The sequence below is a fragment of the Brassica rapa genome, chromosome A04 (assembly GCF_000309985.2).
Source record: "Brassica rapa cultivar Chiifu-401-42 chromosome A04, CAAS_Brap_v3.01, whole genome shotgun sequence".
Lineage (NCBI taxonomy): Eukaryota > Viridiplantae > Streptophyta > Magnoliopsida > Brassicales > Brassicaceae > Brassica > Brassica rapa.
Window position 1 is genome coordinate 16,752,445 of NC_024798.2, and position 11,950 is coordinate 16,764,394.

General features: G+C 36.3%; 2 protein-coding genes across 3 annotated transcripts; one reads left to right on the plus strand and one right to left on the minus strand.

The window, feature by feature from the left end:
- The first annotated feature begins 13 nt into the window (after window positions 1-13).
- LOC103865123 lies at window positions 14-2,141 on the plus strand. 2 transcript variants are annotated; one of them, XM_033289618.1, is made up of 4 exons: window positions 14-439; window positions 522-638; window positions 1,152-1,242; window positions 1,615-1,808. In XM_033289618.1, exons 2-4 carry the CDS (start codon window positions 542-544, stop codon window positions 1,730-1,732), a joined length of 306 nt encoding a protein of 101 aa, XP_033145509.1. In that variant the 5' UTR covers window positions 14-439; window positions 522-541; the 3' UTR covers window positions 1,733-1,808. The 2 variants fall into 2 exon arrangements, with proteins under 2 accessions (XP_033145509.1, XP_009141149.1); XM_009142901.2 differs by lacking the exon at window positions 1,152-1,242 and having other exon boundaries at window positions 52-439; window positions 1,615-2,141.
- A 477-nt stretch (window positions 2,142-2,618) lies between these two features.
- On the minus strand, window positions 2,619-10,165 carry LOC103865124 (importin beta-like SAD2). Its single transcript, XM_009142902.3, has 22 exons — window positions 9,832-10,165; window positions 9,564-9,699; window positions 9,393-9,480; window positions 8,917-9,066; window positions 8,330-8,492; window positions 7,678-7,862; window positions 7,423-7,596; window positions 6,925-7,070; window positions 6,725-6,848; window positions 6,463-6,643; window positions 6,076-6,235; window positions 5,896-5,937; window positions 5,688-5,806; window positions 5,401-5,599; window positions 4,976-5,107; window positions 4,767-4,870; window positions 4,341-4,520; window positions 4,077-4,216; window positions 3,804-3,943; window positions 3,568-3,722; window positions 3,352-3,484; window positions 2,619-3,267 (listed from the first exon to the last, which is right to left on the minus strand). The coding sequence occupies exons 1-22, from the start codon at window positions 9,922-9,924 to the stop codon at window positions 3,092-3,094; spliced, it is 3,120 nt and encodes a 1,039-aa protein (XP_009141150.1). The 5' UTR covers window positions 9,925-10,165; the 3' UTR covers window positions 2,619-3,091.
- Between the last annotated feature and the right edge of the window lie 1,785 nt (window positions 10,166-11,950).

The following is an 11,950-nucleotide window of genomic DNA, read 5'->3' on the forward strand; positions in this document are numbered from 1 at the left end:
GCCACTAGTTTGCTGAAATCAATCTAAAAACGAGTAGATAAAAGTCAATGATTAAGGAACGCAAATGGAGACTTGATATTGTTTCTTATATTACTTAGTTCGTTGACTTCCTTGATGAACAAGAAAATCATTTTATTTCTTTATTACCAGATGACACCAGAGTCAAACAAGAACACGTTGTCCTGAGAGACTCAGTCCATTTGGAGAAACTCTCAGACAAGAGTGAGACAGCGTGAAGTCTATACCATGTAGTTAGAAACGGCTCCCAGTTTTCCTGAACCGAACCTCATATAAGTATTTGGTTGGGCGTACCGGTTTATTCCGGTTTGGTTCTGTAGAACACACAAACAAATAAAAAATCAAGACTTTGCAAAATTTCCATTTCACTCTGGAATCTTGAGAGAGTCGTCCAAGACAGAGTTACCTCGTGAGATTCAACGTAAGCTTCTCTTTCGTAGGTTACTTTTTTTGTATTAAAAGATCACTTTTTTGATATATGGGTTTTGATGATTTGATGGTAGATTGTTGGTGGTGGTACACCATGGGTGGGGTTATGCAGAAGTTCCTAGTGGCATCAATGTTCATGTGGATTCTTCCTGTTGCCATATTATACGGATTCAACAATGATTTGCTTCCTGGTAAGGAGGAAGAAGGGCCTAGTAGTAATGCATCATGGTTGACTTTTTTGTTTTGTTGATGTGTTGCTGCTTTTGCCTGTGGTTGTTAGGACCAGTTTGTTCTCCTAATAAGACCACATGTTCAGGAAGCCTGTAGTGTTTTGTAATTGCATCCATGATTCTGCCGTGTAGTTTCTATAGATATAAAAAAAAGAAGGTGTTTAGAGCTTGGAGCTCTTGAGAGAAGTCTTGTAAGAAATTATCAGGTTAGGCAAATAACTCTGGTTGTTGGTTTTGAGAATGGTGAGTTAAGGATTCATGTACACTACCTACCTGTTCACTTATTTGATAGGGAATTATATAATTTTTTTTTCCATAGGGAATTATTAGCTAATTGCTAATCCATCTAGCTTCACATTTTACTATCAAGTCTGTCTTACAACTATGATCTGTAGATCTATGTAATTTCTGATCATAGTCTTGTTAATTAGGAGTGACTGTTGTGTCTCCTTGTAAGAGGGTTTACACTTGCAGGGTTTGAAATTGAGTTAAACCCAGAGAACCACTATCTGAAGAAGTTAGGAAGGATGTTTAAGTTGTTTCTTTTAGGGGGAACATGTGCAAGGTAGTCTTCTTTGGTTTTCCTTAGAGAAGTACCATTAGTGTGCGCAAAAGCTCTTTTTAGTGGATCTTGATTCATGAGAATTGCTGGGCTTGTTGGGATCTGATGGCAGAATACGGATTATGATTGTAAAATCTCTTGGAAACTGAAACTGTAAACTTACTTTATCAACTTAGGTTTCAGGAAAATTGCTGCAAGAGGCTATGCTATGGTTGTAACCTTGATTCTTGTAGCACAAGCATTTTAGTCATGTAATAAAAGTTGATTATGTGTGATGGCCATTTAGTCGGCTATTGTATTTTTGGCATAATGTTACAGAAACCGTTTGGTCATCTGTTTTACCACCTCTAACACTTCTTTGTAAATCTTTGTCAGGTTCAACAACATTTTCTCCGCATTCTCTAACACTACTGAGTGGATTTCTTGCTGTGGTATCAGTCAATGTAGTGATTGTGTTCTACATCTGCCTGGCCCTGAAAGAACCTACAGATAAACACAAGCCAGACGCTTCGTTCGTCGCAGAGGCCAAAGATAATGTGAAGAAATTGACATCAGGAGTCCCAAGTACTGACCCGGCACTCAAGAAACAAGAGTAAGAGCTAAGCAAATCCCATTTTCTTAAAGTACAAGGAACAGTGCCAAGATTGCATCAAATGGAGCAGAGCTCGAGTTCTTGCAATGTATTGTTATAATTGTAGAAATTCTTGCCTGGTAGACCATCCTCCGTTGGGACATTTGAGAGGGTTTGGTGCTCTGTTTGAGCAACGGAAAGAACAATGTTCATGTTGAACAGAGACAAGAGCTAATGTTTTAAGGATAAAACTCACAAAACCAAATGTTTGTTTGGTGCTGCTCCTTCATTTCAAGGACGCTAAGTGAATTATATAGTGAAATTTTGTTTACTTGTCTGAGTTTTAAATTACTTCAACTGGACAACTGAGTTCCAGTCCAAAGATTACAATAAACATGTTAATCCAAACAAGCATATGAGAATTCAATAAATAAGTCTCAAGTAGTGTCATTCCATATAAGTCAAAGCAGAGTGGACATGATGGAAAAAAAGCTCCAAAAACATACGTGGAAGCCACTACCAGATTAAGGTAAAATACAATGTGTTGTTTTGTAGATGCCTCATGGGTCTCAAAACAAGCATATTGGCTGGCTATTGATGACTTAAGGCAGACAGTTCATTCAAAGCTAAGCATTCATAGAACCCACTTACACATCGAAAAAAATTGGTTTAAAGCTAAGCATTCCTAGAGGTTTAATATAATTATAGATTTTATTTAATTGATAACTAACTACTAAGCAACGTTAACGAAATACATTAAAAGAACTTTTTGAATGATAGTAGTTTTCACTTTATGAAAGAATGGTCGTGTACAAACTGAAGTGTAACCTTTGCTGATCTCTGTGTGAGATCACAAATTTCAATATAACTTTCCAAACAAAACTAACACGTCCCAAAGAGACAAAGACATAATGTAGATAAAAGAGTACACAAAATCCCCTACCATACCCCCAAAAATAAACCTCCTTTATGAATGCAACCAATCCAGAAGAAGTGACAAAGACACAACACACAGAACCATGCAAAAAGAGTTTACACCTTCTCTTCAGACCATAAGAGACCCCCATCATCATCGTCAATCAACCTCACCAAAAAACACTCAAACCTTCTGACCGCAACCACACGGTTTCACAAGGCTCTGGAGATAATGATGTTTCTAAAATCCACAAAAAATATGCTTCTTTGTTTGTATAACGTGGAAGCAGACGGTAATGAATCTCACCAAAATGAATATTTGTGCCTTCTCAGACACTATGACTTCTGATCATCCAAGCTTGAGAATCATATAGCAGGAACAGGAGTGCCAGCGGCTTCTGCTGCCTTCTTTTGCTTCTCCTTCTCGATCTCCACTCTTCTCACCTCTGCATGCTGTGCGATTCCGTTTGCAATCGCCTGATAAGTGAAGTCCAGTGACTGGTTAAGGTTCTGAAACCTCTGCGCATCTGATGCCTGCATAACTGTTTAATGGACAGAGGATGCAATTAAGCAAGATGTACACCTATAGTATTATGTGCTCGAGATTGGTCACAGAATAGATGTACCTCTAATTGCGTCGACAAAGAATACAAAGGCGTCCACTTCATCGATGGGTGACTGAAACTCATCGTCATCATCGCTACCATCATCAGAATCATCGTCATCTTCATCTTCATCATCATATCCGTAGGACTTTGCCTATGAAATGAACAAGCGAATTGGCAAAGAGTCAATTCTAGACATCTTTAGCAGAGGGAATTTGATATAAGCACTTGACATACCTGTGCAGCTAACTTCTTCAGTCTCATGCTTTCTGCTTCATCTCCATCCTCGGTATCATCCATCCCCATCTCCCCATCAGACCCATCATCATCCTCGTCATCACTATCGAGTCCATTCATCTCATTCTCATAATCTACTTCTGCCTCCTTTGCTTCTGCGAAAAATATGGGGAAGGGAATAATTGTAAACGTTACCACGTCAAGTGGAGAGAAAACGGGTCAATATCACAACATACCAGCTATCTGATTCTTATATGCAACAAGAAGATCAAGTGTTGCCCTGAAAACACGCTGCAGAGCTTCGTCGGGGAACTGACCACCCGGGAGTGCAAGTAATGAAGTCAAACCCAAGCAGCAAACCTTTTTATCGTGTTCCCTTGTATAAAAAAGAGTAACCTCTTCATCAGCTAATCAAAGTGATTAAGTGAATAAAATAGAAAGTCCCACCATCACACTTATAAGCTCCCATGAACATGATAAGCCATCATAATATAGATTTTAGTATTTACCTTTTGAAATTTGCTGGTAGGCCACTCTTCTTCTTTTGTTGCAACATCTGGAACCAGAGATCAAACACTGTTGAACCAAGACCCGTGTTATGCAATACACCAAGTGTTAAACCTGGATTGTAGTAAAGCATGTTTGCTACCTGTGAACATAAAGCAAAAAAAAATAGATATAGTAGTCATAATGGTGGCTCCTAGAAACGAGAGTTCAACCCCTTGCAACGTTACCTATAATTAAATCATATAAATTCTCCACACAGTTCTTACCACTTGTATAAGAAGCGACTTTAAGTAGGACGTCTCCGCTCGTTGTAACCGATCAACTGTGAGTCGGAGATAAGGTTCGACCCACTGATCCACCTGTCCTTTGCAATTCTGGAAAACAACTTCAATAAGCTTTGGAGCAGATTCAACATCACTGTCTTCTATGTTTCTGTCGGTCATAAGCTGTAGAAACAAACGCAAGATACAAATTAGCTATGAAGCTCGAACTGTATTGTTCTGTAGACTGATGAGTGTTTTGCTTGACTGGCAGAACTTGAGAGATGATTATATATATGTACAGCATCTCTACACTACAGCAGCAAGAATTGTCATATGTAATGCGGAATGTACAAAATTCCACAACTTTTAGTTTAGAAGAATCAAAAGCAGACCATATAATTGCACTATATCTATCATAAATATACTTACAGTTGAAAGAACATTAAATAGACTTTGCTGGTAGTCGGGCTCCTTGCAAGTGAGGAAATGAGCAGTTCCCCTTGATATAAAGTTGTCCATAGGAACCAAAATATCTAAATTTTCAAAGAATAAATTAGTGAATATAATTTAAAGAGATTGCCTTCCAGGTTCTGCAGTAACAGTAAACGGAACAAAAACAGATATAAGAGAAGTCATACTTGGAAAGAAATCAATTGCCCAATCGACCAATGCTTCCACCAATAATGGCCAGAGACTCCATATGTCCAAGGATATGGTAGGTGAATAAAAGGTCATGTATGATGCAATCTCCAGAACTTCTTCAAATACATCTACCAAAGCAAATAGGATGAGAATTCATTAATATCAGCATTAAAACAGTTGGAAAAAGAAAATGAGTGAACTTAAGATCTGATGCTACTACACAACAAAAGGTTCACAAGAAAAACGGACACGTAAATGTCCTTTCTAAAAATGCATACTAATGGAATCAATCAAAATGGCTAACAAATCAATCCAAAAGTATAACATCTGGATGCAATGTAACTTGCTTATATTCGAAGACCACAAACTAAGGACCAGATCTAGGTGAAAAAAGAAGAAGTAATTTTATAGATTAATATACCGTGGCCATCAGTGGTCAACATTTTCTGCATTATTGGAAGTATAGTTGGTTCTATCTCGACAAACAGCTGAGGAAGACTGCTAACAGATTCAAGGATTGTACTTATGGCACGCAAACAACCAACAGCAGCTAAAGCTCCCATGTCATCCGAATCATCACCGGCTTCTGACGTGTTTAAGCACCTCCAAAATGCAGCCGCCTGAGAAAAAAGAAGAGTCAGAAATACATATATCTCAAAGTTCAAATATTCAATAAAACTAGACACATGAGAGAGCTCATTTTCTTACCAGATTTTGGCATAATCCAAAAGCAAAAGGAGCCATCTCCTCACCGAACTTATCGACAATGGTCTCCAACGTAAAAACAAGGTCTTCATTCTCTACCTCATTCATGAGTTTGAAAAATTCTGATAGGAGCAACATCACCATCAAGTGAAACCATTAGTTTCTACCAACGGTACTGACTATCTAGTTTTTAGAAACAAGGGTTACCTACCATCAAGTAACTGAGGGAGGATTGGACGTATCTCATTCAAATCTGCAAGTTTGACCAGACAGTTTTATTAAACACACACATATATATATATAAACCCAGACACAATCAAGAAGACAACGCACACGGCAAACAAGTGCAAACAGATTCATCCATAAGAATGCGTAGGAGAAAGTCACATACCCTTGCACGCCTCAACAAATGAACGTAATGCAAAAACTGAATCAATACGGACAGGGAGATCAGGATCGCGCATTCCCGAAACAACACTGTGCAATGCTTTACGAAAGTTGTTCTGGTCTGAGAAGTTGATATGGGCATATTGTCCGGCTACCCATGCGGCCTACATCCAAAACCTTAATCGTTAAACAGACCAAGAGGCTCCCAAAGAATATACTATCTAATCCTGAATATAAAACAGGAAGTCCATCCTAAAAATATCGACAACTTTGCAGCAGTCGCCAATTATATTGCAACAATTTATCCTTTTTCCTTCAATTTTTTAAGCAATCATACATAGTTCTCAAATAAATTGAGAAGTACAACAGAAAAGCCAAAAACAATGAATACCTTTGCTCTAAGATGTCCAGCTGGACTACTGAATTCAGGAAAAATATGTTGCACCAACATATGCTCTAGTTCAGATTTATAGGGCTCCGTTTTTTTCAGTTTATCACAAAGAGCTCCAACAGCAAGCATAGCACCATCTTTTTGACGGTAGGGTTTATGTTCGGCAGGAGCTTCGTCATAACTACAAACAGTGTGAAAAAAGATTCACAACAAGACACGACTGAAGGAAGAAGATTCAAGCAGAACATCTCAAATGGAATACCTCCTGAAGATCCCTACAACAAACTGAACAAACTTTGGGAGGTTCTCTTTCCCACGTTTTTGAACCAATTCATTTACGAAGTCCATAGACGCTGTTCGCGGACTGTACAAGTCTTCGATGATATCTGTAATGCATCACAACAGATATCATTAGACGATATGTTTTAAGACTTCAAGAAATTCACTATTTTGAATACTTACTGTAACCTTTCCTCACATATTCATGTGGGTCTTCCTCCCAAAGTTTTTGATCAGAGTCATTAAAGCACATTAGAGGGAAAACAATCTCAAAAAGCAGAACATCCAGCCGAGGCAGCAGTAGGCTGTACATGCTATTCTTCGAAATGCTGCAGGTAGAATGAATTAGTGTCAAAGGATTAAGAACTCGCTTCAACGAGAAAGGGCACATTTGTCAAAATATAGTAGTAGTTTTTTCATTTATTTTTATGCTGTAGGGAATATGACAAAAATACATCTTAATACATGTTAAAAGGTAGAATATTGTTAGGTGACAAAAATGTTGAATAGTGTAAGACTAATCAAAAAACATAAATCTACAGTTTTCAAATTAAAATCTAAAACGTTAAATGGTTGACCAAAAAACAAATTTACAATACCATGGAAATAAGTATTTGAGTCAGCCAAGTGATCATTCTAATGCCAATGAAACTAAAGCACACAAGGAACCGTAAGACCAACCTGTTACTTAAGTACTGAAGGAGAAGATTGGTAACTCTGTCAGGAATATAGCCTCCAAGACGAATAGTATTCAGAAAATTTAGGTGCCCTTCCAAAATTCTGCCTGCATAAGTCTTTTGAAACATCTGGGCGAAAGGTTTGTTTTCTAGAGTCTGAAGTTTTGGGTCTCCAAATCTATCACAAACAATGTTCACAAAAAATTAAACGCACCTTCCAAGAGTACTTTTGTTTAACATATTAACTTCAGAGACATACCGACTGTAGAGCCTGTTTAAGATGTGCACTGTCCACTTCTTGACCTTCCACCAGCCCCAAGATTTTCTAAGTTCCGGGTCCATAGGTTGGCCTTCAACTGGAACAGGACGTTCGGAAACAGTTAAAAACAGAAGCATCCATGCATTGAATACGTTTGGATCAGCTAATTGCTTTGGGAGCTCCAGCTGCCACAGAAAAAAATAGTTCAAAAGAATCATGTGGTGAATCTTTGGAAAGTAACACAATGAAGATCATGATTTCCATAAATCACTATGAAAAGAACACAAAAACAGGGACTGCTTCCGGAAGCCTACGATGCCATCTTTTATTATTTATTGCGGTTTGCTAAACCAATAGAAAGAGTGTAACTAGCAAATTTTCCAATTTCCAATATGACAAGATACCATGCAATGCAAGTGATAATCTCCACTACAAGAAATCAGAGACATGGATCACAAATGGAGTTGGAACCACCTAACTAGGAGTCGTTGGCCAATATCTTTCATTCCGATATATAAATACCACACGCAACACTTAAACTGGTTTGAATTGTATCTTAGGGATGTGCATATTAAGTTTACGAAAAAAACTAAATGATTTTTTTTCACAGAAAGAAGCACAAGTAAAGTAACTGATCTGACTAGCGACTTACATATATGGATGACCAAAATATTTTGCATATCAGCTTCATAAATTCTGCTATCTCCAGTGAGGGATTTTCTATCTGAATAAGCCCATTAAAAATAGTCAGAAGTACAGGAAATGTCTCCTCCACAATGCGGGAAACTGGTGTTCTCTCCTCGTCTGACTTGAACCTAGAAAACAAAAGTATGAGACAGAATCAAAGAGATGGGGCTACTTAGGCGTAAACAATGAGATCATTATCTAGATTTTCTGCTCCTTTAAATGGAATGCAAACCCTTCGTTTCCAAAATGGAACTCATCTAAACTTCATAAGACATTACGAACACTGTTTGAAAGAGCCATGAACATCGTTGTATTCTAATAATACAAATTAAAATCCACCTTAACACTCCTTGTCCAATACATTTGTATCTTCCCTTAATTTTTTCGACTCGGTAGTAATTACGACTAAAGCTTTTTAGCCGAAGAGATACACTGAAACAGCCAAATCTGAACTACTACCACGGCAGACAACCATAACTAAAATTTCAATAAGTCTTTAAATTAATACAAACGGGAACGGGAATGGGATAGGAATGGAAAGTGTTAACTTACTCATATTTTCTAGAGAGTATCCGCAACACAAACAAAGCTCCATAAATCTGTTGATTCTGCAAGTTGTACTTCACCCAATCCAGTAGACGTGGCCATTGTTCTGGGTAGTCAGCATAAATAATTGTCTTGAGACATTCTCCAAGTTGTGATCTGGATCAGGAAATTAGGAGAAAAAAAAACAGAATTATTGGCATAGAGAAAAAAATCTAACTTCTGAAATAATCATCCACCATCCACTGATTCATAATATCTACCAGTCAAGGATATTACAAAAGACACAAAGATACATATATGAGCCTGCTAACAGTTCCAAGCCAGACAAAAAGTGATGACTATCTATCAGATAAGATGATGATACACGTAATTAGCCACACATATCGCATCTTTTCACAAAGCCACTTGAAGTCAAACCTCAGGCAGACAAACAAATTACCAGAAAGAAACCAGAAATAAAAAGCTATATTTGGCAACTTTACCTGAGTAAGGTTGGAACTTGGGTGACATAGACGAGGATGTTGTCCCTCACCAACTCTTTGTCGCTTTGCAATATCCTCGACTGCTCTCCTGCACATTCAGATACACGAATTGACCTAAGAGCTTACCGTAATCAAGACGGGTGAAGAAAAATTACAATTATTTATATCTACCAGAATCAACAGGTGACCAGTTCTTAGCAATGAAGTTCTTGAACTGAATACTAGCAATCTGACGCACCGCCATGTCACAGTTTCCATCCACGACTATCTGCAATAACCTCACCAAATGCTGCGGCGTGTGCTGCAACTGCAATAGAAGAGAGTAACGATAAACACAATCATCATGAACTACATAACTTAATCCAATATAGCTTTTCAATCAAACTCGAGAAGAGCTGTTAACACAGAATTCAAATTTCAAGTAAGAAACTAAGGAGACCTGATTGAGCTGCTGCTCGGAAGCTTTGCGTTCATCGGGATTGGGGCTGAGCGCGGCGGCTCGGAGGATCAAAGCGAGGCTAGGCAGATCCATCTTCCGAGGAGTTTGGAAATCGAGACACCACTTAGACAAACACACGATCAGAGGCAGTGGTGGACTCGATTGGAGTTTTCCGTACAAGAGACCTAGAGAGAGCTCAATTGAATTGAGTAGAGCGTGAAAGGGTTTTATTAGAGCGATAAGAATGGCGGAGAAGTAGGAAGGAAGGAGAAGAAGAAAGTTGGCGAGGGGCAAATAGAGCTGGAGAAAATATAGAGTATTTAAATCCCTAGGGTTGTTTAAAACCACTTATTTTGTTTGACCCGGGTCGTCCATAGAGCCGGTTTAGTTCGAACCAGGTTCTTCTCCGGTTAAATGTATTACATGTTTGTTCCGATAATCTTATATCTATCTATCTATTCTATTAAAAAGAGAATCCATGACTTTTTATTCATGTGTGATTTTTTTTATAAAATGGACTATCTACTAAAGTTGGTCACATTACATTTTCAATCATTAATAATTTTGATATTAAATACATATTTCGACATGTACTCTATATCTACTCTAGCAAAATAGACTGTAAATTCATTCACATATATAACCCATTATACGAAAACATATAAAAAATCAAGATTACTTGTGTTTTTCAGTACGAATACTTTTGTTTTTCAGTCAGAGAAATATTACTATATAACTCGTATGCCAGTTTCTGGTTTGTAATGTATATGAAGTTCATGTAAAGTTTGACATTCACAAACGTCTTCCCAGATTATTTGACATATTGTGTTTTCGTAGTGTTGTTTTTGCAGTCAATGAAAATATGAGAATATTTAAATTATGGTCGCTTGATATAATTACGTTGATTTAGTTGTCCTATCATTTACTAAAGATTATTTGATTGTAAGCTATGAACATATGTTAATAATTTACTGAACACATTGATGCATTTGGAGAAGATGAAGTTGGTCACTTAGATTTTTGCATAATGTGATAAAATCATATATAATATATATAGTGTGCCCTAGCCAAAAATCTAAATTAGCTATAACATGAATTATTAAAAAAATCGGTTATACAATCAAATGGTTTTCTGTTGAGTAATGGTATTTTGATATAATAGATTACCAAAGTTGTTTTCTTTATCATATTCCTGAAATGGCTAATTTAAATTTTCAAACAAGAATCAAAAAGGACATGACCTATGTTACATGGAATCGAAAAAGGATACATGGAAGTATAATCATATAAAAGCGCAAAAGCGAGATATTTTTTTAAAAAAATTAGGAAGCGGAAACATTTTGAAAGCATATCTTCTCTCTCTATATATATATATATTAAAAATATAAGAATAGTTTTATACAACTTATGTCCTGAAAAATATACAAGAATTCGTATAAAAAACTATTGTGCACAAAGATAATTCATGGTATTAGGTTAATATTTGCACATTTTTATTTTCTATATTTTAGTACAATTCATTTTTAGATCTTATATAAAAATCTTATATAAAATAAAAATATAATTTTATATTTTTTACTTATTTACGATTTTGGACTTTAAAACGGAAATAAGATTCCAAAATGAAATTGTAAACTTTCAGAATGTCTTTGGAAAGGTTACTCTGAAAATATTTTGGAAACAGTAACAAGACATCTGATAAATCTTCCTTGTAACCTAGATGATGACACGGCAAATAGCAATTGAGTAAATATTTTAATTTTTATTTAAATAAGCAGATATTGCAACGCATCCCCTAGACTATATTTGCGAAGTGATTTTGCCACATGTCGTTTCTACAATCAATTTCACAAAACAAATATGACATGGCTACTGAAATTGATGACATGTCTTATAACTTAATATGACATGGACAATTGCTGTTAATTTATTTTTTTGGTAAACTTTTTAAAATATGGTAATAACTCATATATTACATTTAATGTCAATTTATATTTTTGGAAATTTTTTAAGAATATGGAAATAACTCATAAATCATCATTAAATAAATATATTCAAATATGGCATTATAAATTTCGAAATATAATTTAATATATATTTTTAAATTATACAATTTTAT

Coding starts and splice junctions, on each gene's coding strand:
- LOC103865123 (XM_009142901.2), top strand. CDS start 542: ATGGGTGGGGTTATGCAGAAGTTCCTAGTGGCATCAATGTTCATGTGG. Junction 639..1,614: donor CAACAATGATTTGCTTCCTG/GTAAGGAGGAAG, acceptor AATCTTTGTCAG/GTTCAACAACATTTTCTCCG.
- LOC103865124 (XM_009142902.3), bottom strand. CDS start 9,924: ATGGATCTGCCTAGCCTCGCTTTGATCCTCCGAGCCGCCGCGCTCAGC. Junction 9,481..9,563: donor CTGGTCACCTGTTGATTCTG/GTAGATATAAAT, acceptor CTGAATGTGCAG/GAGAGCAGTCGAGGATATTG. Junction 6,849..6,924: donor ATATGTGAGGAAAGGTTACA/GTAAGTATTCAA, acceptor GATGCATTACAG/ATATCATCGAAGACTTGTAC.